We start from the raw sequence: 22376 nt of genomic DNA, 5'->3' as shown, positions 1-22376 counted from the left end.
TCTTCGGCCCTGTGGCCTTTGCCTCTGCCTTTTCCAAAGGGTGCATCAAGATGAAGTGCACCAACACTGCAAGTGTTGCAGGGGGAGTGGAGGAGAAGGGTCCAGCTGTGCATGTGCGCATACACTCGTTCCGACGAGACTGGAGCAGAGCGAGCCCCTTTTTTGCGGATCGGTACGAACCAGTGTTGTGCAGCGTGCAAAAGGTGAGGGCTCAAAAAGAGAGAGCCTGGTCTGTCACACGCTGAGACTCTTCTCCGAGTGAACATTTCCACGTTTGTCTTCACACCAAGGCCTCACCAGCCGGGTGACGATCGCTCCACGTGTGTGCAGAAAGTGTGATCGGGTGGGGATTGTTGCAGACAGGGGCGTACTGTGTTGGTTACAAGTGGCTTGCGGCGAGGGCCAGCCCACCACGGTGCAGTGTCTGCTTGTAGCTTTGCAGACCAATGCAAGCAAAAATACACACTCCCTGTAAGTTCGGGCAGTCACAGTGCGTCGCCATGTGTAGGTGTGCAAATACGCGCATTATGTTTTTGTCTCTCGTGTAATTTGCCACTGTGAGGTGCCTTTGGTCTGTAAATATCAGTAGACGTCCAGTGCTTGTCCAGATCCCTCCGCGTGCGAATACCTTGAAGGGTCAGCTCTAAAAATACTCAGAGTGAATGAACACGACACATATAACTGTGAACCACTTGATAAAGTTTGTTTCCATTGTTAGGCAATGCTTGAATGTGAGCTAGTTGGTTGGAGCAGTGAAACGTGGTAATACAATACGGTAGAGACGGGGCGACAAAAAAGAGAATGCACAGAACTGCAGCACTAGTTCTGTGTATTCCCTTCTTGGTCGTCCCGTCTCTGCTGTGCTGTTTTACCATGTTTCACCGCTCCATTGTTGGTAAAATGCATTGAACAAACGAGCACCAACCATAATGAAAAAAAGGCAAAGCAGGGTAGGGGTCATGCCTTTTTAAGATGCCAAACAGTGATATAACGGTACTGACAGTTTTCCAGTATGCTGTGTTTCCATTTCTTTGATATACAGTGAAACCCCAATGTTACTTCCCCCGACATTACAACCCACTTCTCACGAGGGATCGCCGCGCTACTGGCAAGCTCCCAATAGAAACAGTGCTATAAAAACCTCGATTATAAAACGCTCAGGTGTACGCGGTCTGCTTCATACAATGAACCCTGGCAGGGATAAACCATTGTTCCTCCCATCTTTTACGCCGCTTCGGCGCCCCGTCCCGACCTTTCTTTATTCTTAACTTCCGTTTGATGCTCCTTGATGTGCCAAGGTCTGCAGGCGGGCCAGACCACGTTCTCGACAGGCGCAAGCAACCAAGCTGGCGGGCAGGTGTTAATTTTCAACAGCCCCACATGGCAGCAGAACGCCATCGTGCCAACAGCGACAAGTCATAGTCCAAACAGCCGGCGAACTGCAAATTTGTAGCTCTCATTGAGCCAACAAACGTGAAAACACTTACGACGCAACCCCATAGTGATGTGCGAACACCCGCTTTCCTTGCCTACTCGATCCAAGTTTCTCCCTTTCATAACGCTCTCCCCCCCCTCCCCCCTCCGCTCTCTCTGGTTATCAATTATCGATTTACAGTTTTGGACTCACTGCGGATAGATAGTCTGTAGGTAGTGCGAGGATTTCCCGAAGCCGTAGGGATAGATGGGAAAATTGGATGCCGGACTTCTTCCCTGGGAGTCCACGATGAGTCGGACACTGTAAATCAAAGAGCCCCAGTGTCTTTCAAAGCTGCATTGTCGCTCCATCCCCTCCACGCTTTTTTCCCATTGCCGCCTTGTACCATCGTTTGTTTCGCTTGACCTTGGCAGTTTGACACTCGCCTTTTTCTTTACTCAGTTTGCTCGGCTGCGTCAGCCTCTCCAGCCTATCTCGCGCAAGGGGCGCAGGGCTGGCGGACTAGTGCCAGATACTGTGGATGGGAGGGGGGCACCAAATAGGTTTTTTTTTTTAAAGGAACAGGATATAGCTAAAGCTTTGTTAATTACGTGAGAACGCGCTAAATATAGTAGTTTGAATAAGTTCTTGACCCACCTGTTGTGGGAGACCGTGTAATAGGCCGGCATTTGCCCGTTACCCAATCATACGACACCCTGGTCATAGAACACTTTCGCGCGGTGCTTTGATGTCATGTTATCGGGGTTCCACTGTATTTGCAAGCACCCCCAGGCTGTAGTAAACTTCAGTGGTCAGTTTGCATGAGTGAACGTCTGTGTTTCTTCAATTCCTGAACGTTTGTAGAGAAGCCCTGCTATTCAGTGTATGATGAAGAATTCAACCACCTCAGTGGCTGCTTATTGATTTCTTTTCATGCACATGTTGCCTGAAAAGTGTGAAGGATACAACGTAGGCAGAGGGGTTCTGTGTACAAAACCTTTTTTTTGAGAATTTTGGCAGCATTCTTCCACCTGTTCCTTTATTCTTTGAGACGTCGCCTTTTCCTTTCTCTTTTCTTTTTGTGGCCCATCCGTCAGCCACACTGTGTGTGTCATCTTGTTGTTGGGGGATGCTGTTTTGAAAGACTGGGCCATGTTGCGGTGCTGTAAGACATGTGATGGCACATAACAATTTAACAAGTGTATTTACCTGCACACTTTGCGCATTCATGTGTTCACTCTCTCGTTGTTTAAAGCTGGATATTTTGAAGCCAGGAAAAGAAAAAATTCCTGTTGGCCATCATGGCGCAGCTGTTTGCTTTGCTGTGACCCTGATTTCTCAGGAGGGTTCAAGAAAAAAAAAGTTTTGTTTTCTTGGCAGTTCTCGCGAAAGTGCTCGGCGGTTAGTCACGTACATATGAATTTAGTGGCTGTCGGTCATTCAGAGGGGTTTTCATTCTGTTGCTATCGAGCGCTTGGACAGAAAAGAAGTTGCTCTTGCAGCTGGTGAATGTGAAAGCACTACTGTAAGATTGCCAAACATGTTCTCCCATTATTATCATCATCATTTACCCTGTGTGCCTTTTTCTTTTCCCGTGCTTGCATCACTATTCATTGGGACAATGCTGTGTGAGTGCGAGTTTTAGTGAATGGCACTACTATTTCGTACTGAGCAAAGTGGACATTTTGCAGAAAAGCACTTTGGTATTTGCTTAATTGGCACTCCTATAATTAACATGGCCAAATTACTGATGTAGGCTTGAGGTTTGATACAGTCATAACACATGTGTATAATTCCCTATGTTTCTTTCAACTCGATTACTTTCCTTTGTTTATGAAAGGTTCTCTGAAAAATTTGCTGCAAATCTGAGCATTATCTCCCACATATTTTTTTTCTGTCCTTTGAGGTGCTGGCCTTTTTTAAATTTTGGTAGGCCATACAGCAGCCATATTGCAAGCCATATCTTGGCCACGACGCCGCCAGATTTCTGACGTACTGTATTAAATATGACTTTCGCATCCAAAAGTCACTGGCAACAAAGAAAAAGTCAGTGAAAATTTTTGAATGCTGACGTAGTGCGAAAACACGTTGCTGTCAGGTAATATGCCATTGTGGTAGTTGCTGGGGCCACCGTGGTTGGTGTATGGGTTTATCTGTTCTGCCGCCTGCTACAAATTGAGAACCTAGACGTTCGGTAAACAGTGAAATATTTAATTACGTGGGTCAAATGCAACAATGGAGCCACAAATGGGACCTACTGCATGTTTGCTAATTTTATTTACTGAAACAAACTTGCTAATTCACCCTTCTGATTCATTGGACTGAGTGCAGCTTTGTGTTTGCTGATTCCTGGCATGACTGCTGTGGAGGTAAATTTATATAGCTAATTTGTTAGTTCATTGTAATAGGCTCCATCCAGAACTGTCTGCTTCAATGCAGATTAGTTAACAATATTTAAGAGTAGCATTTTGCCTACAGGTTATGCCTAGGAGCCCAGGTTGACAGTGCCAGTAGAAGGTGAGGTTCTGGTTGACTGAAATTCGTGTTAACTGGTTAAAGGAAAATGTACATTTTATCGGCCATTTTACCAAGCCCTGGCCCATTCCCCTCTTGTGGTATCTGCCGCAGTAGGTGCGAATGTACGTGTCCTCTTCTGAGCACATCCAGTTGGGCTGTACGTGCACTTGACGTTTGTCAGCGCTGTACGCACCAGCTGCCTGGCGCTGCCAAGCCAGCCGATGCCAATGTTCTGTGGACAGCAAAGCACCTCCAGTGACTAACACTTCCCATGGCTTTCCAGGGTAGACATGAACTTGGCATGCTTGTACCACAAAATGTGGTAACAGAGGAGACCCTTTTTTGTGCGAGAGCATTACGCACACTGTTTGTGAACAAGCCTAGATTGCGAGGTTTTGGAAGCCCCCTGAGCGAAATCCTGCCGAGCCAACAGGAAAAAGGAGGGTCCATCTGCGCTGCTGGGCAGCGGCCAGGTGCATCAGGGCTGCCAAGAGCAGCTCGCCTGGCTCCAGTGGAGACGCCCCCTCCTCTTTCGTGCTGGTCCTTTCCTCTTCTGCCTGGCTGTCGGCGTGTTTGATGGTGGAAGCGCTCTCAGTGTTTCCCCCCCCTCTCCCCCCCTCGCAGGCTCTTCCCCCTCCGCGTGTGGTGGCCACGGGCTGCAGCACAGCCCTCCTCCAGGTCGTCGGCTGCTGCGCTGTCAGCACTGCAGCTACGTGACGCCATTCTCAAGCACGCTGCACAGGCACCGGTGCACGCGCACGAGCGAGCGCCCCCACCAGTGCAGCCACTGTGGCAAGGCCTTTGTGCAGAAGGTCGACCTGGCCGCCCACCTGCGCATCCACATGGGTGAGCGCACCTTCTGCTGCCACCTGTGCCCCGTATGCCATTCTCCCGGAAGGGTGGCTTGGCGGCCGTTGCAAAGCGGTATTGTGCAGCACACCCAGAGCTGGGGTACTCTGAGAAAGAGAGAGCCTGTTTTATTGTACGTTGAGACTTCGCTCCAAGAAAAAATTACCACATTTTTATTCACGTCGGTGCCTCCCCACCCGGTTGACGATTTTCCTTCGCTACCTTGGCAAGTGTGATTGCCGGTGGGACCAGTGGCAGGCAGTGGTGTCCTGTGCCGATCACCGGCATCTCATCACAAGCGCCTAGTTGAATGCATGCTGCAGCATTGCAGTTCGACACAAGCAAGAAGACACAGCACTTTGGAAAATGCAGGAATCACGATACGTCTCCATTGTTACGCATGCAGACGTTCACAGTTTGCATATGTCGCACGTAATTTCCCCCTGTAATGGTCCCTCCTGTCGGTAAACTGCACTTGATGTCCAGGGCTCGTCGCGTATGCTTTTTCTTGATATAGTTGTAAGGGTCAGGTGGCAACATCCAGAGAGTTTAGGAACATGACAAGCACAAACTGACGCCAGCTACCGTATTCACTCGTATCTAGGCCGGCCTCGGCTCTAGGCCGACTCCCGAAATTCAGAAGGTCAGAAAATAAACAGAACTTATGTCGAATGTACCTAAGCGGAATGAAAAACAGGCACTGGACTAAGACCAGAACATGCACTTTATTACGCTTGCAACGCTTGTAGTAGAATATTCAATGCTCACTCGTCGTCGACATCGGTGCCCTCATTGTCGCTGTCCTCTTTGGCACTGTCCTCAATTCCGTTTAGTGTGTTCGAAATGCTGCACTTACGGAAGGCCCACACAATTACCTCGGCCGGAATTTCGGCCCATACCGCGGCAACCCAGTTCGCCAGTTGGCTGAGTGAAGCGCGCTTGATGCGCCGGTCGGTGTCAGGTGGTGATCTCTTGCAGCATCAGCCAGTCGTCGTAATGCTTCCGCAGCCTGTCCTTGTATGGCTTGTTGACGGCCACATCGAGCAGTTGTAGCTGGCTTGTCATACCGCCGAATATTACCGCAATGTTCGTACCGCCCTCCAAAAGCACGGACGTAATGGCATCTGTCAAGTGGCTGCGGTAGGAGTCAGAACCAGGAGTGACTCCTTAAAAAGCAGAGCACCGGCACGTCGCTGCGAAACAGTCTTCACCCAATCTTCGACGAGGGCACCACTCATCCAACCATTCTCGTTGGCTCGCACGATGACGTTCTTAGGGAAAACTTCTCCAGCTGGAAGAGTCTTCCTCTTAAAAATAATGTACGGCGGCAGCTTTTGCCCATCGGCCGTGCAACACAACATCACGGTGGCACGCTGCTTCTCGTAGCCTGCAGTTTTGACCTTGACTTCTTTTGCGCCCTTGTCATTCACGGTGTAGGCCACAGGCGTGTCAAAATACACCGGGGTCTGGTCGGCGTTACCGATCTGGCCCAGTCGGTACTCCTTTTCCACCCGCTTCTTGATGACAAAGTGCTGGAATGCGACCAGCTTCTCCTTGAAGTCCGGGAGCAGCATTTGGCACACAGACGTCCGCCGTCGCAGGCTGAACCTGAACCGCTTCATAAAGTGAGTGACCCAGCCCCTACTGGCCTTGAACTGAGTCCGTGCGACGCCTCGTACGTTTGTGATCTCCCTCGCCTTCGCCTGTATCATTTCCGTCATCACAGGCATTCCACCCTCTCTTTGCTGCCGGATAAAGTCAGTGACTTCCTTTTCCACCTCGTGGTATTGACCTTTCTTGAGTCCTGTGCAGGCCATTGGCTTGGCAGCGCAGCTGAAAAGTTTGTTCCGCTGCTTCCGCCATTGGCGCGCATTCTTCTCATCGATACCGAATTCGCGCTGTGCTTGAAGGTTCGAGTTTTCTCTGCATCCAAGGCTATCTCCCGTTTAAAAGCCACGGTGTAGCGCCCGTGCTGCGAACACGGGCGTTTCTCGACGTCACGCAGCGACGAACGCAAGCAAGCACGGAACGCTCAGAACCCGCCACGGTGGCTCAGTGGCTAAGGCGTTGCGCTGCTGAGCACGAGGTCGCGGGTTCGATTCCCGGCCGCCGCGGCTGCTTTTCTGATGGAGGTGAAAAGCAAAAATGTCCGTGTGTACGAGATTTTGGCGCACGTTAAAGATCCCCAGGTGGTCAAAATTAATCTGGGGCCTTCCACTACGGCGCGCCTCATCGCCTGCGTTGCGTCGGCACGTTAAAGGAGTACTGACACCAAATTTTGACACCTAAAAAATGATATAATTGGCTTCAGTAGTTTGCACAGATGCCTCACAGAAATTTTTGCAGCGATCCGAGGCCGGAATCACATCTAAAATCGATTTTGATTGTCCCGGCCGCGAGCTTCCACAAATCGGCAGCACTAGCGAAATCGCTTTCCGCGTGACGAAACATTGGCCTGCATGTCTGGCCAGTTCAGGGTGACGTCATATAGTCGTTTTCGGAACCGGAAACGATATCCTGCGCTGCGCGCTGCTGTTTTCGGTGGTATTCGTTTGGGCAGGAGACGTACGGGTGTAGCTGTGTGAGCAATGCTTGTAACTTTGCGTGTTCGACGTCTTTGCTCTTCAGTTCGTGGCCAGCGCATGTTGTTCCCTTGCACTGGTGCTGAAAACTGCGCGGTGCCGGCACCGTGCGGTGCGCGATGTCGACGCGCGACGCCCACCGCGGCGACGCGGCGGTGCGCGTCGCCGAGCTCGACCAAGTTGTGCTATGGCGAGCTCGCGGAATGCGAAGTACTGCTTGTGGAAGCCTGTCGGAGCAGATCGATGACGACACCAAGATGCATTATTTTCCACGCGACGACATGCGGCGCTAAACGTGGACTGAGTTCGTGCGTGGCGGCGGCCGCAAGAGATCGGTGACCAAGACATCTGCCGTGGCCTATTTTGATTCTAGCGCGCAGGTGGCACCATCTTTCGGCCGCTCGCCGCACCGCGGTGCCGGCAGTGCTGGGTCGGAGCGCCGAACCTCCGCTGCCGGTCAGCGTAGGCTTACCATCACGGCAAATATCTGAACGCCGCTTTAAAATTCAGCGCTGATAACAACCCCTAGCACAATTTTTCAACACACTAACATCTGCTTTCTCGCATGTGGAACTTCTTTTTCGGGATCAGATTGATTAGAAGAGTGGTGACAAGCTGTTGCTGTTACGGTCTGCGCCGGTTCGAGCCGCAGTGATATTAATAAACAGACGACGGCGAAGACATCGCTGGCCTAATTGCCTGGCCAAATAAAGTTGTTCTGTCTGTCGGGTGGCAGCGACTCATCCGAGTCTGACGATTCAGACGACATGTCGACTGCGCGGGCGAGTGCGGACCATGTGCAATCGTAGCAGACGATGCGGCGAACGTACCTGACGTCACGGGTGAGATCGTGACGTAAGGCTGGCCCGCTTGCAGGCTGGCCTTCGAACGGCCATTTTCCCGCGCGGCGACCAAATTTGAAACTGGTTGCAATAAACGTGCTATAATTAATTCTGTGTTGATGGCTGACGGCTTTCGGTTTGATTTTCATAATTACTGGGCCAATAGGTATTCTTTACAGCATAAAAACTGAAAGTGAGAAATTTCGTGTCAGTACTGCTTAAGCCATACAATCAATCTCAGAGTGCCCAGAGCCAAGTTCACTACGTTCAAACAAGCAAAATGGCGCCTGCAAGCTGCAAGCTTATGGCCGCGAGATGGTGTTGAGTGGCTAGCGGTGGCAGGAAAGCCGCATCCTCGAATCTAAGCCGACCCCCGACTTTCATAAAAAACTTTTTTTAAAAAAGTATCGGCCTAGATTTGAGTAATACGGTATTTGATAAATTCTGTTTCCACTGTTTGTCACATGTCTTGAACAAATGAGCGCAAACCATAATGAAAAAGGACAGGGGAGGGGAGGTGTCATTGCTTTTTAACCCTTTCACTCTCACTGACGTAGTCGTACATTTCCGCATTTCCCCTCCGCAGTCTCACTGACGTACTGGTACAGTGCGCGTCGGGCTTGTCTAGGGCAAATGAGCGCGCAGCTCCGGGTCATGCTGGCGACGTCTGCTGATAGCCGCTGGGTTAGAGATAGCTTGCCCTTGCGCGTACGTGGATCTCGGACAGGCTCGGGCCGGTCGTCATTTAGCTTGGGCCTCTCAAATTTGCAGACGCCCTCACCCGCTAGGTGTGCTTCTGTGCAGCAGTGCCAGGCGAAATCGGTGGCACCGGGGATAAGCGCGTAACTTGACGCTGTGCATTATTACACCAGGAAGTCACGTAATCTCAGAAAAAGTTCGACCAAAAGCACTGCAGTGCATTCTTGTTGCGTGATTTTCATTTGGTGCACGTGCGATTCAGAAGGTACGTGACTGCCTGTGGTGGCATAGCACCGCGTCAAACGACGCGTCCATTTGGCCTGTCACTGCTCACGGCTGGCACTTTGGAAGATCAGCGCCACTCGTGGGTGGTGGCTTCTGCAAATTAGAGTGGCCTATGCGAAACAACGACCGGCCTGACCCTGCCCGAGAACGCACGCGCAATGGCAAGCTATCTGTAACCCAGCGGCTATCAGCAGATGTTGCCAGCACGCTCCGGAGCCGTGCGCTTGTTTGCCCTAGACAAGCCTGACACGCACTGTACGTTCTCCATCGTGCGTTCAAAAGTTCGAGCCATAGCGCAAAGCTGGCACACCTGGACTGTCCGGACCATCTGTCGAATCTTTCTAGTTGCTGGTATTTTCACTCGCAAGCTCCATATGACGGTAAATTGAAGAGTATGGAGCGACCTCGGCCACCCTTCGTTGATGGGGGCATGGTCACTCCATGTGCTGTACCCTGTCGTATGAGTGACCACGCAGCACGCATGCGATTACTGGTGCAAGTGTTGTTGTGCCATCCACAACGGGTTTCTAGGATTTTTTTTTATTCTGTTCTGTTCCCGCGTCTGCTAAGGCATGCCAGGATAACCCAGCGCACCGTTGCTTTTCCAATAGACCGAAACATGGCTCAATCACGGCTTTCGCACACTTGCCACGCTCTCACTTGCTGGTGTCAGCAGCACACGAGGTTGTTGTATCAGTGTTGTATCCCCTTTTTATCTCTATCTGCCTTCATTATTTTGCAACGTGTCGTTTCTGTGCGTTGTGCGGGCTGCTGAAAGTGCTCCCTCCATGCGCGCGGTTACTTTCGGATGGCTGACCGTGCATGGCCTTCAACTGCAGGCAACGAGCGATGTCTCTTCCAATTTCAATCTGAAGACGAGCTGAGTTCGAGTTTGCATTCTGAGGGTTTCTCATCCGAGGAAGGGGTATGAGTTCCACAGCGTCAGATTCTGATGTTGTGAAGCGGTGGGGTCGTCATCCCAGGAGTTGGGATGACGACCGTGGGAAAACTCTTTCGTGACCGTGGGAAAATTGACGGAGACGGATTTTAGGGGTCCAAGAAAACATTTTAGATGCGACGCTGAGGAGCATCTCTTGCCGGCGGCCCTGCCCTGCATGCGTCCGTCGTCCGCGTCCGCACAGCTGCGTCTCTCCTCCGCTCGCCTCCTCTCCTCTCTCTGATAGCGAACGCTCTCTCCCAACAACTGCGGTCGCGCTGCGCGCGGCGGTCTCTCTGCGGTCTCCTCTCCTTCGGGTGCGCTGCGCATAGAAGCGGAGTGCCGCACTCCGGCCGGTCCCTCAGTCGACGGTCGTCCGCGCTTGCGCTTGCGCTTGCGCTTGCGCTTGCTCTCTTGCCGTACCGGACGATTGCTTGATGCGACACCAATGGAACCCCCTTCAGCGTCGCATCACACCAGGGTTCCCGCGAGGGGAGGTGGGCGTAATTTTTATTTTTTTTTCTGCTAAAGTATTGGTTAGGCACTAATTACAGGAACACAAAATGCAGATTATAACGGCCTTTCCAATAACACCAGTTTTTTAGATGTTTTTTTGCATCGTAGTTGCAAAAAAAAAACATCAAAATCGATTTTTGTCAAGTTGTTGAAGAAAACGATTAAAAAGGAGTTGTGTATAAGAAATTATCGATAGTAGAGAAAAAATAGAATATAATTTTGCAGGGAAGCATTCCAAAAACACACCCTAGAAAAACTGCTCCACTTGCGGGGAACAGTTTGTCAGATATAAAAAAAATGTTAGCACAGGTGGTGCTCGTGTCATGCAGTGAAGCCCAACCTCCATTTCAAAATGTGCAATTTCGGGTGGTTCTAACTTCTCTGTAAGAAATCTGGCGGTTTGACATTATTAGAGGCACCAATTTGCCCCCACATAACGTAAAAACATCTTGTAAATGACTGACCTTGCATTTACGGCCAGCACAGGATTTGGGACAAGCAGGTGATGCGGAAAACACACAAGAAGTTTGAAAACGGAACTCCGTGGTTCATGCTTGTTGACGTTCATTGTGAGTTGTCTGTCAAAACATAAAGTTGCGCTTTATTATCATCTTCTGACTCGCTATTGTAGCTTTGCTTGCAGGAACGAGGTACGAGGAACGAGGTACGATGCGCTAGAATTGTGCCCTGCAAACTTTGGCCTAATAGCTGTTGCGCGATAAAAAAGATCAGCACTACGTGCCTCCTGCATTGCAGCGCCACCTAACGTTTTTGAAATGAAAGAGTACAAAACTTATAGAACTCAGTCTTAATAGACAGTAAAATTAAGGAGCAACACTAGACTCCCAGAGATACCCTCGTAGGGAAACGAAACTGGCAGGCGAACATCTGGCGGTGTGTAAGGCCGGCTTGAAGCACTCTTCTTGTCGGAACAGATATCTGGCAACTGGGTGTTATCTTTTGACTTGCGTCAGAAGTTCTTATCGCAGAAATTGGGTTAGGGTTGGGTAAAATCAGGAGCGGCATGCTTTGTTTGAGGATCAGTCGCAGACGCTAAAGGCACCATGGCAGGTAGGCTTGAAGTTGAGTAACTGCGTAGTAGCACCAAATATGAATTTTGCGATGCATAAACGAAACTGAAACTGCTGTGAACTGTTAGCGAAAAGTCCTGTGGTAAGTAGAATTACAGCGCAACTTATAACAACGTGCGCCTAAACTACCTAAAATCATAAAGTAGCTTTGCAAACAGGCGCTGCTTGACATTTTCAGCCAATTTAAGAGATTAGTACTGTCAGAGTGCAAACCTGACTATTGAAAATCATTTTCTGATTCATCATTCGTGTCCTAATAATAAAAACCAAACGTTGATGTAGAGTAATTACAAGTGGCACTCATTCTTCGTTGGTAGCAGTGACGCGCAATGACCACGCCCCTTTTCCACACTCAGGGGAACATGTTTTTGTTGCAAAAATGAATTGATTTTGAAAGGGCATTTTCTGTACCAACTCCAAATAGTTTACTTGTTCCAGCAACACCTGGAACGCTATGAAAAGGGGCTCCTAAGGTATCTTTCATAATAAATGATTTTTAATTGGTGCGGTAATGAAAGAGTTCATAGTCAGCAATTGTGTGTGTGCGTGTGAGGGGGGGAGGGGCATCATCCGTTGCTGATCTTGTGTGCCATCTCTTGGCTGCCACCGCGACGTCAGGTTGTCCATGTGCCACGTTTAATGCTTTCACACTAAAAAGTCAATATTAACGAACACGGAAAAAGTAAAAATTTTGAAGGCTGACAGACATAGCACGAAAACAGGCTGCAAGCTAGTACGATGTCATCGTGTGTTTGGCAGGGTCGCCTTGATAGGTGTGTGGGGAGGGGGGTTCTCTTCTGCTTCCTGTCATATATAAATCAAAACTCTGGGTGTTAGGCAAGCAGTTAAATAATTACATGGGTGAGATACAGCCACAAGAAACCTGTCCTGACAGTGCTCCGTATAAAATTATTGGGCAGAGAGTAGGTTCCTTGCTGTTTCCGGCATGACTATCTGATTCATTTGTGTGAAGTGAATCAAGCAAGTGGTTTTCTCTGGTAGGCTCGAAAGCAAGTTGCTTAAGTGTGCTTTAAGTTAACATCTACTGAGGCAGCATTTAAGCTTCCTGTTATGCCCTTGTGAACGAATTCACACTTCTGAACGAGCAGAACGAGGTCAGTGTAGACAAGCTAAATGACAACCTAATATCGGCGCTCAGTGAATCAGCAGCAACTGTGTGAGAAACATGTATGGAATGAAGTGGAAAACTAACAAAGAAAACAAAGGAATTAATTGCCAAAAGTAAGAACATGAAAGCGTGTCAAGCACAGTGGATCGGATTGAATTAGCTGGGTTTTCGAAACTGATTAACAGAAGTAAAATAAATGACGTTCCTGCATATAACTAGGCAGTGATCGAGGAAACGCCACGAATAGGGGGAAGCTTGAAAGCAACTTAAAAGAAAGCTAGCCATCGGCAAAGACAGGATGTATGGACTCAGGGACGAGCAGGGTAACATTACGCACAACCTGGACGAGATAATAAACGTAGTGGAACGATTCTACACCAGGCTGTATGCCAGCGAGATTAGACCAGGGGAAACTAATGAGAATGCAAGGTCAACTTGCAATGTCCCACTAGTAACTAAAGAGGAATTTGGAAAGGCTCTGAAAGGCATGGAAATAGGAAAAGCTGCAGGTGACAACGGCATAGCCGTGGATCTTTTGAAGAAGGGAGGAGATATTGTACTGGAAAAGCTTGCTGTACTATTTTCGGAATGCTTGAACACTCAAAAAGGTGTCCATAGCCTGAAAAAGCGCCAACATTATTTTGATTCATAAGAAGAGAGATCCCAAAGACCTCAAGAATTACAGACCCATCAGCCTACTCTCAGTTGTTTACAAGCTGTTTACCAAAGTTATAGCCAGCTGCATGGGTGGCAGCCTGGATTCCCAGCAACTCAGAGAGAAGGCTGGGTTTTGGAAAGGGTACTCAACCATGGATCACATACATGTCGTCAATCAAGTTGTAGAATAATCCGCAAAGTACACTGAACCCCTTTCCATGGCATTTATAGATTAGAGAAAGAATTTGATTCTGTGCTCACCGCAGCTGTGCTAGAAGCACTGGAAGACTAGGGAATAGAGGAAACCTACATAAGGCTTTTAGACAACATATATGAGGAATGCACGGGCAGGATAACCCCCCACAAGCAAAGCGATAAATTTCCGATCCAAAAGGGAGTAAGCCAGGGAGACGCCATCTCACCAAAACTACTTACAGCATGTCTGGAGGGGGTATTTAAAAAGCTTGGAATACTCAAGCCATTTGAGGTATGCGGACAACATAGTCTTGCGGAGTGAGTCTGCAGCACACACTTGAGGAACTACAATCAGAAAGCAAGGTCAAGGGGCTAAAAATAAATATGAATAAAGCTAAAGCAATGAGGAATAAGCATGCCAAAAACGTCCTCTTCAGCTTAGGAAACAAAACACTAGAATAAGCAAAAGAATATAACTACCTCGGACAGATGGTTAGTGCTGACCCCAACCACGGGAGAGAAATCCGGTGCACAATAGGCATGGGCTGGGGTGCACTTGGCAAGCACTCCCAAATTATGAATAGTAAGCTATCTCTGTCACTAAAAAGGAAAATACACAACCAGTGCATCCTGCGGGGATGACATTCGTAGCTGAAACTTGGCACATTACTAAAGAGCTAGAAGTCAAACTTAGGTCGGCCCAAAGGGCCATGGAACGAATAATGTTAAGAATAACACTCGGGGACTGGAAACGAGCTACCTAGATCAGAGAACAAACTAGAGTTGACGGCATCATACTTCAAATAAAGAAAAAAAAATGGACTTGGGCTGGCCATGTAGTGAGACAAACCGACAACCAGTGGACAATTAGGGTAACAGAGTGGATACCAAGAGATGGGTCTAGGAGAAGGGGACGGCCAATAACACGATGGAAGGATGAAATACGGAACTTTGGGCGTAAACTGTGGACTCGAGTAGCGCAAGACAAGAGCGGTTGGAGGTCAGTGGGAAAGGCCTTTGTCCTGCAGTGGCCCTGAGTAGGGCGATAATGATGATGAAATGCCCTAGAGAGAGAGATAGCCTTTATTGCAGCAGGGAGACGCTAGGTCAAGTGGGGGAAGCGGGAGGGTTAGAGCTCGCGGCAACAATAATACAGTTGGTTTTAATTGCTCCTAATTCGTCCTTGAGTTATGACATAACTTTCACAGAGGCTGTGTGGGAGGATGGTATTAATCCTGTTATCGATAATGTTTATTGATAAAGCGTTTTGCCGTTCTGAAATTTCCCTTGGGGCGTACGGCGTCCAGTGAGACTTTAATACATGCTGTATGAGATGCTTGCAAGCAGTTCCTGTTGTGGAAACCTTCACAGCCGAGTTTAGGGTGTGACGTATATTTGAAAATTGGTTTGGATGTCGCTTTCACATTTTGATTATTGCCTGAAAAGATGCGCAGCTTCTTTTTTCTTTGAATCTTTGATTTTGCACTGTTACAGCATCAGTTAGCTTCCCCTTGCTGCACGTTTTCTGTTTCAGGTAAAGTTCCGGGGGCGTGTGCGGAAGCTCTGCGAGTCAGTTTCACGTGAATAAGTTATTGCCGATTCATTTTGGTGGTAACTGGTTAAAGGAGAATATCTCTTTTGTGAGTCATTTCACAAAGCCCTGGCCGATTCCTCTCCATTGCTATGTGCCACTGTACACTTGCATGCATGTATTAAGTGTCCACCACAGAGCACATCCAGAACTGAACCAACTTAATGCACCTGAAGGCAGTGTGCACGTGCTGGGGCAGCCATCCTGGCACCATTGAGTCAGTGAATGCGAACGCGCTGTAGACAGCAAAGCAGCTGCAGTGATTAACACTTGCTTGAACTTAGCAGCTTTGAGGGTAAGCGTGGTATCAGGGGAGACTGCTTTTAGTGCGAGCGCACCAGACGTGCCATTCCTGAACTGATTACAATTCAGGATTTTTCAGCGTTGTTTGAGCAAAAGGCTGCTGAGCCACCAAGAAAGCGGAGGGCGCGTCTGCTGCCAGGCAGTGGCCAGGGATATTAAACCGGCGCAGAGCGGCCTGCCTGGTACCAACGGAGACACACTAACTCCTCTTTTGTGCTTGTTGTTTCCTCTTCCCCATCACTGCTGGTGCCCTGCCTCCGTGTTTGTTTGTGGAAGTGCTCTCAGTGTTTCCCTTTCCTCCCTGTTGCAGGCCCTTCCCCCTCCACGAGTGGGCAGGAGCACATTGCATCACCGACTGGCCAGTTGCACTGCGGGCAGTGCAGCTACGTGACGCTGCTCCCGAGCCGCCTGCTGAGGCACCAGCGCACGCACGCGGGCGAGCGCCCGCACCAGTGCAGCCACTGCGACAAGGCCTTCATGGAGAGGCGCACCCTGGTGGACCACCTGCGCATCCACACGGGCGAGCGCCCTTTCCGCTGCCACCTGTGCCCCGCGGACTTCGCCCGGAAGACCACGCTGGACCAGCACTTGCGCAGCCACACAGCCGGCCGTTCCTCCTACTGACTTGTCTGCCCATGTGTTGTTCTGTCGCCGTAGGGCGAACAGGAGGACGTACCGTGTCACCACCAGGAAAGGAAGATGGACCCAGCCACGCACATGCATGACGTGGTCAGAAGGAAGCAAGCCCCTTCTTGGCAGATTGTTACTACGAAGGGGTGCTGTGCGGCGCACCAAGAAAGCAGGGGAAGGCCAGAGAGAGGGCTTGTTCTATCGTTCACCAACACTTGACTCTGAGTGAAAATTTCCACTTCAGTCGTCACATCGTGGCCCCACCAGCTGGCTGACTATTGCTCTACGCTAGTGCGGGAGGTGTGATTGCGAGTGGGACCTATGGCTGACTGTGCTATCTTGTGCTGGTCTCAAGCGGCCTCCGTAGAGTGCCCATTTGAACATGTGCTGCAGCTTTCAAGCAAGAAGACACACCCATTTTGGAAAAGGGCGATTACGATGTGTCACCATTGATATGCATGCAAACGCACATGCTGTGTATGTGTGTGTCTCATGCGATTTGCCGCTTTGGTGGTGCTTTCTGTTAGTAAACAGCAGCTGATGTTCAGTTCTTGACCTGTTTGCTTCCTGCGAAGTCAGTTCAAGGGGCAACTAGGAACATCGATGAAGTGAAGAAACACGAAGACTTCCACTTATGGTTAACCACCCACTAAAGCTTGCTTCTACCCCTTTGCAAAGCTATCTCACAAGCAGAAACTGACCATAATGAGAAAAAAAGAAAGAGGAGGGAATGGGGGTTGAGCCGTCGAGCCACTGTGGCATTGGTTGGCATGCATGCTTCTCTGCATTTCAGAGACCCTGGGTTTGATTCGCTCGCAGACTTATATCTGCCCAACTTTCTTTACAGTTTAGTTGCTTTACTTTGTTAATGGGAGCCTTTCTAGTGAATTTAGAATCAATTTGAGCATTCTTTTCCCTCTTTTTTGAGGTGTCAGCCTTTTTTTTTTTCGTGTGTGAGCCATTTGTCGGCGATGTGTGCTATCTCCGCCCCAGCAACAGCAGAGTTTTGACCTGCCTAGTTGACTAAAGCTTTTGTATTAAACGGTGCACAATAAAAAACAAGAGGCTGAAGTTTCGGATGCTGATGTTGCACGAAAACAGACTGCAAACTAGTATGACGTCACTGCAGTGGTCGATAGGGTCACCGTGGCCGATCCACAGGGTTTTCTGTTCTGCCCCTTCTACAGAAAATTGGGACTGCAGAGTTTGCTAAACAATCAATCACGTGGGAGACACTTCGTCATGCAGCCACAAGTAGGGGCTGGACTAATTTGCTTCAGGGTCCCTTTAATTTCATCGGGAAGACAACAGCTTCATAGAATGGCTCTGACCTGTGCTAGTTGGTACATTCTTGGCCAAAAGCAGCTCGAACTTGAAACAAAACGAAAGACAAGAAAACAGGACACGCCGTTGATTAACAACTGAATTTTAACAGAAAGAGAACACAAATACATATATAAATAAACAATCTCCTAATAAAGATTTCAACATGAGATTAAAGATTATAGCTTCTGCGAGGTTACCGATAAAGATTTTACCATTGTTTTGTGCAGAAGCTGTTTTTCACAGTCTGGTAAAGCCACGGACGGAATGCTGATTCATAGCTCCCCAGCAAAGTCGACCCCGCAGGCTTCGGCAATCTCGCGCCCGAGTTTGTTGTTTGGCTTGTCTATCACAGCAATGTCATGCATGGTAGCTTCACACGTGCAATCACGACAGTGGCCAAATGGAGTGGTGGCTTGGAGAGACGTTGCGTGCTCATGAGCTCTGTCATTTGGGCATTGGCTGGTTTGGCATATGTAAACGCGCTTACACTTCAAAGGAATTCGATAAACGACATTCTTGCAGTGTTTTTTGTTGCAAACGAAAAGTTGAGCACGATTTTCAGCTCGTCAACACAAGGCATAGGCATTGTTGGGCGCTGAAAACACAACCGTGACACCATGTTTTCCCCCACTTTTTTCAGGGTGGGAAAACCAATATACGTACGGCAACACAGCTAAGCGTTTTCTACTCCCTTCGGGAAGCTCGCGTGGCCCTCTTTCCCCTTTTCCTTTGATTTTCTGCAGCCCTGTCATGCACGCAGGCCTCAGTAGGCTGTTTGGGTACCCCGCATTCCTTAGGCCTGCTTTTCGAGGCCCGCGATGATCTGATGTGGGGAAGATTTCTTTACTGCTGATAACAAAGCAGTTGACGGCACCGCTGTTGGAGTGACCGAACTCAAACGGGAGGAATGCCTCGGAGGAATGCCAACAACTTCATGTTCACTGATTCCTGGCATGACTGCCGTGGGTGGAGCTTTATCTGGTTCATTTGTTAAGGGTGAGTGAGGGCGCGATTTGTTCAGGTAGGCCCCTTAGCTGTCTCCAAAAAATGGCCGCATATATGCTTGCTTCAGTGCAAATGTTGTTGAAAGACGATAGTTTTCATCCTGCCTTGCCATGTAACTCCTTCTCCACTTGCTCCCCTCTCGCTCCTCTTGCGATGAGTGGAACGGATGCAATGTTCAGTGCGATTCCATTTTCCCGACTTTTCTCTGGTGGTGCCCATTTGTTGGGGCACCTTGCAACCTTTTTTTTATCTTTTGCTTCTTGCTCTGCCTAGAACGGCACGATGAAGAGGATAACTTCATTTCGTCCAAAACTGGTTGAAGGGAGGAAGGGGAAGTGGGAGTCTTCAGGATTCCTCCTCCCCTAGATGGCGGCCTGCAGCCCTTGGGTACGGTGTACTAAAAGAGAAACGTGTGCCATTTGGGGACGATTGGGGGGGGGCCCTTTCGCGATGAAAATTTCTGCTGAGGAAAATTTCAGCAGCGCCCCTGGAAGCTGCTGCATACCAGTTGGTTTCAGAAGTTTTGTTTCTTATACTATTTCTTATTTACTGCCCTAAATAGCCTTCTTTCTTTCTTTGATGATATAATGTTTTGTAAAACTTGTCGAATAACTGTTCAGATTGATTTAAAAACTTATAGGTGGCACTGGCTGCAGTAGAAGTTCCCTGGGGAACGCCTGCACTCCAAACAATTTTTTCATCGCAAAAGGGACCTGCGCTCCCCGTTGGTTTTTCCCCCAAACGACACACCTTACCTTCTAGTACACTGTACCTTGGGTGCAAGCGGTGCCTTTGGCCAGTTGGATGACGTTGACCTGTGTTTCTGGGGCGGAGATAAGCGAAAAGGCCTCCTACTGCTTCGCACTGGTAATGCAAAAGTGTGCTCCCAGAGTTCGTGGCTGAGCATCACAAGTGCGAATCACGGGAGTGCTCAAAGTGCAGCTTGCTGGGTGCACCACTCACATCGATGGTTGTGAAAACTGGGATAAGTGTGGCTGAATGTTGCAGGATTGGGCTTGTCTGACGCCGGGCTACAGATTGAAATCTTTTGAGCGTGGGTTGTGCTGCGGGATATCTCTGGCACTTCGTGCGATAGTGATGAGTGATGTCCCAGGAGGCCACCAGCCTGTCGCTAACCCCTGGTCCAATGCCAGAAGCATCGTAAGGGCTATTGCAGGAGCTGAAACCAAATGGGTGCGAGCCCTGTTCTTTTCGTGATTGTTTTCACCTCGCTCTTGCTGGAGTCTTTCTGCACCATTTTTAATGCCCTCTTTCTGGTTCTCTCGATCTTTGTAAAGACCAATCCAAGGTGTTGTTGCCTAAGTGAAGGCAGGACCTGCTGCTTAAGTACTTCTATTTTGCCTAAAATGTGCCTGTTTTTTTTTTTGTATTATTATAGAGGACGTGTATCACTTAGCGCAGCAGATTAAGTTGTTTGGAGTGGTTCTGCGGATACATACTTCATTTTGACAAAAGGTTTCAACTTTTGGTTGGCCAGAAGGCTGACTCGTGGCAGGCAGGCAGACCAAAATTTTCGTGTTTAACCCTGGCCATGCTGACAAAATACAAGTTTGTTTTATACGAAAGATTTTGTGTTTTTGATAGAGCCCCCAGCGCTTGGCCGGCAGCAAACGATGCTGTATTCACTGAGAAATTGAAAATTTAGGTTAAAAGTTTGATTCTCCCACCAAATCGTGTGTTTCCCTGACGTCTGCCATGAAGTCATGAGGGCGGGTATTCAAACGAACTTCCAGTGCGTCATTAGGCTTTACAGCCTTGCTTACCGTTAGCCCTCCCAGATGGCGCTACCATTGTCAGCCACGGACCTATCCGCCGTTGCTTTGTTTTTGACCGCATTTGCAGCTGGTTTGTTTCTGTTGCGGTAGAAAGTAATCATAATTTCCTGAAACATGAATAGGCATTACATTGAGGCGCAAATAGCTCGTTCGGCAAGCTTACAAGCCCTACCTAATTTGTGTTTGTTTTTGTCGGCCTCAGGCAACCGCACAGCTGTGCATTTGACATCATAGGTTCTGTTGTGGGAAATGAGCTAGTGGGTCGCTTGGCCATTCCCTTTTTCCCTAATTATATAGCTTATTTGAGTGAAGTTTACATTAAGAATAATGTCAGGATGATTATAACGAGGCAATATTTCGATCGAACCAAACTTGTGTTTTGTCTGCATGGCCCCCTTACGCAGCCCAAGAAACATGGTGATGCTTAAAATTTCACTGCTGGTGCACTGCCAGAGCGGCTTCCAGTGGAGGGGCTCCCAGTTTTTTTCCTCCTCCCCTTCCTGTTGCAGGTTCGTCCCCTCGTTCCGCGAATTTCCGCTGGGCGCAGCGTGGTCATCCGCCAAATCGGCAACAGCTGCGCTGCCAGCAGTGCAGCTACGTGGCACCGTTTCCGAGCCATCTGAGGATCCACCTGCGCATCCACACGGGCGAGCGCCCCCACCAGTGCAGCCACTGCGGCAAGGCCTTCATGCGGAGGGGCCACCTGGTCGAACACGTGCGCATCCACACGGGCGAGCGGCCCTACCACTGCCACCTGTGCCCCATGGCCTTTGCACAGAGCCCCGCACTGGACAGCCACTTGCGCACCCACACGCGTGAGAGGCCCTTCCGCTGCCGCTTCTGCCCCGAGGCCTTCACGTACCGCCTCCAGAAGAAGGCGCACGAGGAGAAGGAGCACAACCACCGTGTGTCTGTGTGAACGCTCACCCAGTGTGACTTAACAATAATAATCTTTATTTAACATCACTGGATTCGTGTGCGGGCCAGCCCGGGCCAAGTAAAGGCTTCTGGGGCCGTGCCCAGAAGTTGCTGCACATCATGGACACAGCGATACAAACATTATGTCGTCTGTAAAGGAAAGAATAGAAAAAAAAAATAAATGAAAAAAGTAAAAAGAATGTACAAAAAAAAGAGTTTGGGAGTAAAACAAGCACCAGAAAAAATATTCAAAAACTTCAACCATTCAACATTCAATAACACAAGAACAGTGTCTCTAACTTGAGCACGCGTGTGCCAAGGGGAAACAGTTCAGAGGGAAGGGAGTTGGGGATAGAAGAGACATAGAAAGTACGCAGCGGCTCACCATATGTCGTGAGCGGAGAAAGGGAAGAAAGTTCTCTGTGGCAGTTGTTGTGACGCAAGAGCATGCCAAGTGATTGGGAGTCATAAAGCGGGCCCAATATCTTTACTTTTATAGTGGAATGAAACCTGGCTCCGAGCGAAGATTGTCACGTCATGGCCTCACCAGCTGGGTGACAATTGCGCCTCACTAGCACGGAAAGTGTTATTGTGGGAGCAACCTGTGGCAGGCAATGACGGCTCACGTCGGTCTGTGACCAGGGCTGGCCCACCAGCGTACAGAGTGCGTGCTTGACCACAAGCTGGAGCTCTACAGTCCGACACAAGGAGCACACCCCTCTTGGAAAGGGGGAATTTCGATATGCCACCATTTCATCATCAGCAGTAGCAGCATGTCTACGCCCACTGCAGGTCAAAGGCCTCTCCAATAGATCTCAAATTATCCCAGTACTGTGCTAACTGCAACCAATTTATCCCTGCAAGCTTCGTGAGCTCATCTGCACACATAACTTTCTGCCGCCCACTGCCACGCTTGCCTTCTCTAGGGATCCACTCTGTTACCCTTGATGACCAACGGTTACCTTGCCTTCTCCTTACATGCCCTGCCCATACCCGTTTCTTCTTTATTTAATAATATGTCCTTAACAAGCATTTGTTCCCTCACCCACTCCGCTCTTTTTGTCCCTGAAAGGGACCCAGAAAAGCTTTGTGAA

At 49.1% G+C, this 22376-nt stretch overlaps 1 protein-coding gene and 1 pseudogene across 4 annotated transcripts in view; both read left to right on the top strand.

Moving 5' to 3' along the window:
* The window catches only part of LOC144179808 (uncharacterized), an 86956-nt pseudogene extending 65534 nt beyond the window's left edge, over positions 1-21422 (top strand). Inside the window, exons 11-12 of the transcript XR_013324331.1 lie at positions 40-99; positions 20874-21422. The product of XR_013324331.1 is annotated as an uncharacterized LOC144179808 (transcript). The remainder of the gene's footprint in view (positions 1-39; positions 100-20873) is intronic.
* Positions 2-21009, top strand: LOC144178958 (zinc finger X-chromosomal protein-like). 3 transcript variants are annotated; one of them, XR_013324114.1, is made up of 4 exons: positions 2-471; positions 4556-4777; positions 15918-16333; positions 20874-21009. XR_013324114.1 is itself a non-coding variant. In XM_077707108.1 (3 exons), exons 1-3 carry the CDS (start codon positions 447-449, stop codon positions 16229-16231), a joined length of 561 nt encoding a protein of 186 aa, XP_077563234.1. In that variant the 5' UTR covers positions 2-446; the 3' UTR covers positions 16232-18907. The 3 variants fall into 3 exon arrangements, 1 of the variants encoding a protein (XP_077563234.1); XR_013324113.1 differs by having other exon boundaries at positions 15918-16714; positions 20874-20995; XM_077707108.1 differs by lacking the exon at positions 20874-21009 and having other exon boundaries at positions 15918-18907.
* Positions 21423-22376: the final 954 nt, after the last annotated feature.

This window comes from Haemaphysalis longicornis, unplaced genomic scaffold, assembly GCF_048455015.1.
Source record: "Haemaphysalis longicornis isolate Haplotype H1 unplaced genomic scaffold, Haemaphysalis longicornis Haplotype H1 scaffold_4, whole genome shotgun sequence".
NCBI lineage: Eukaryota > Metazoa > Arthropoda > Arachnida > Ixodida > Ixodidae > Haemaphysalis > Haemaphysalis longicornis.
The sequence above is the reverse complement of the archived record's forward strand: the minus strand, read 5'-3'. Positions and strand labels throughout refer to the sequence as shown.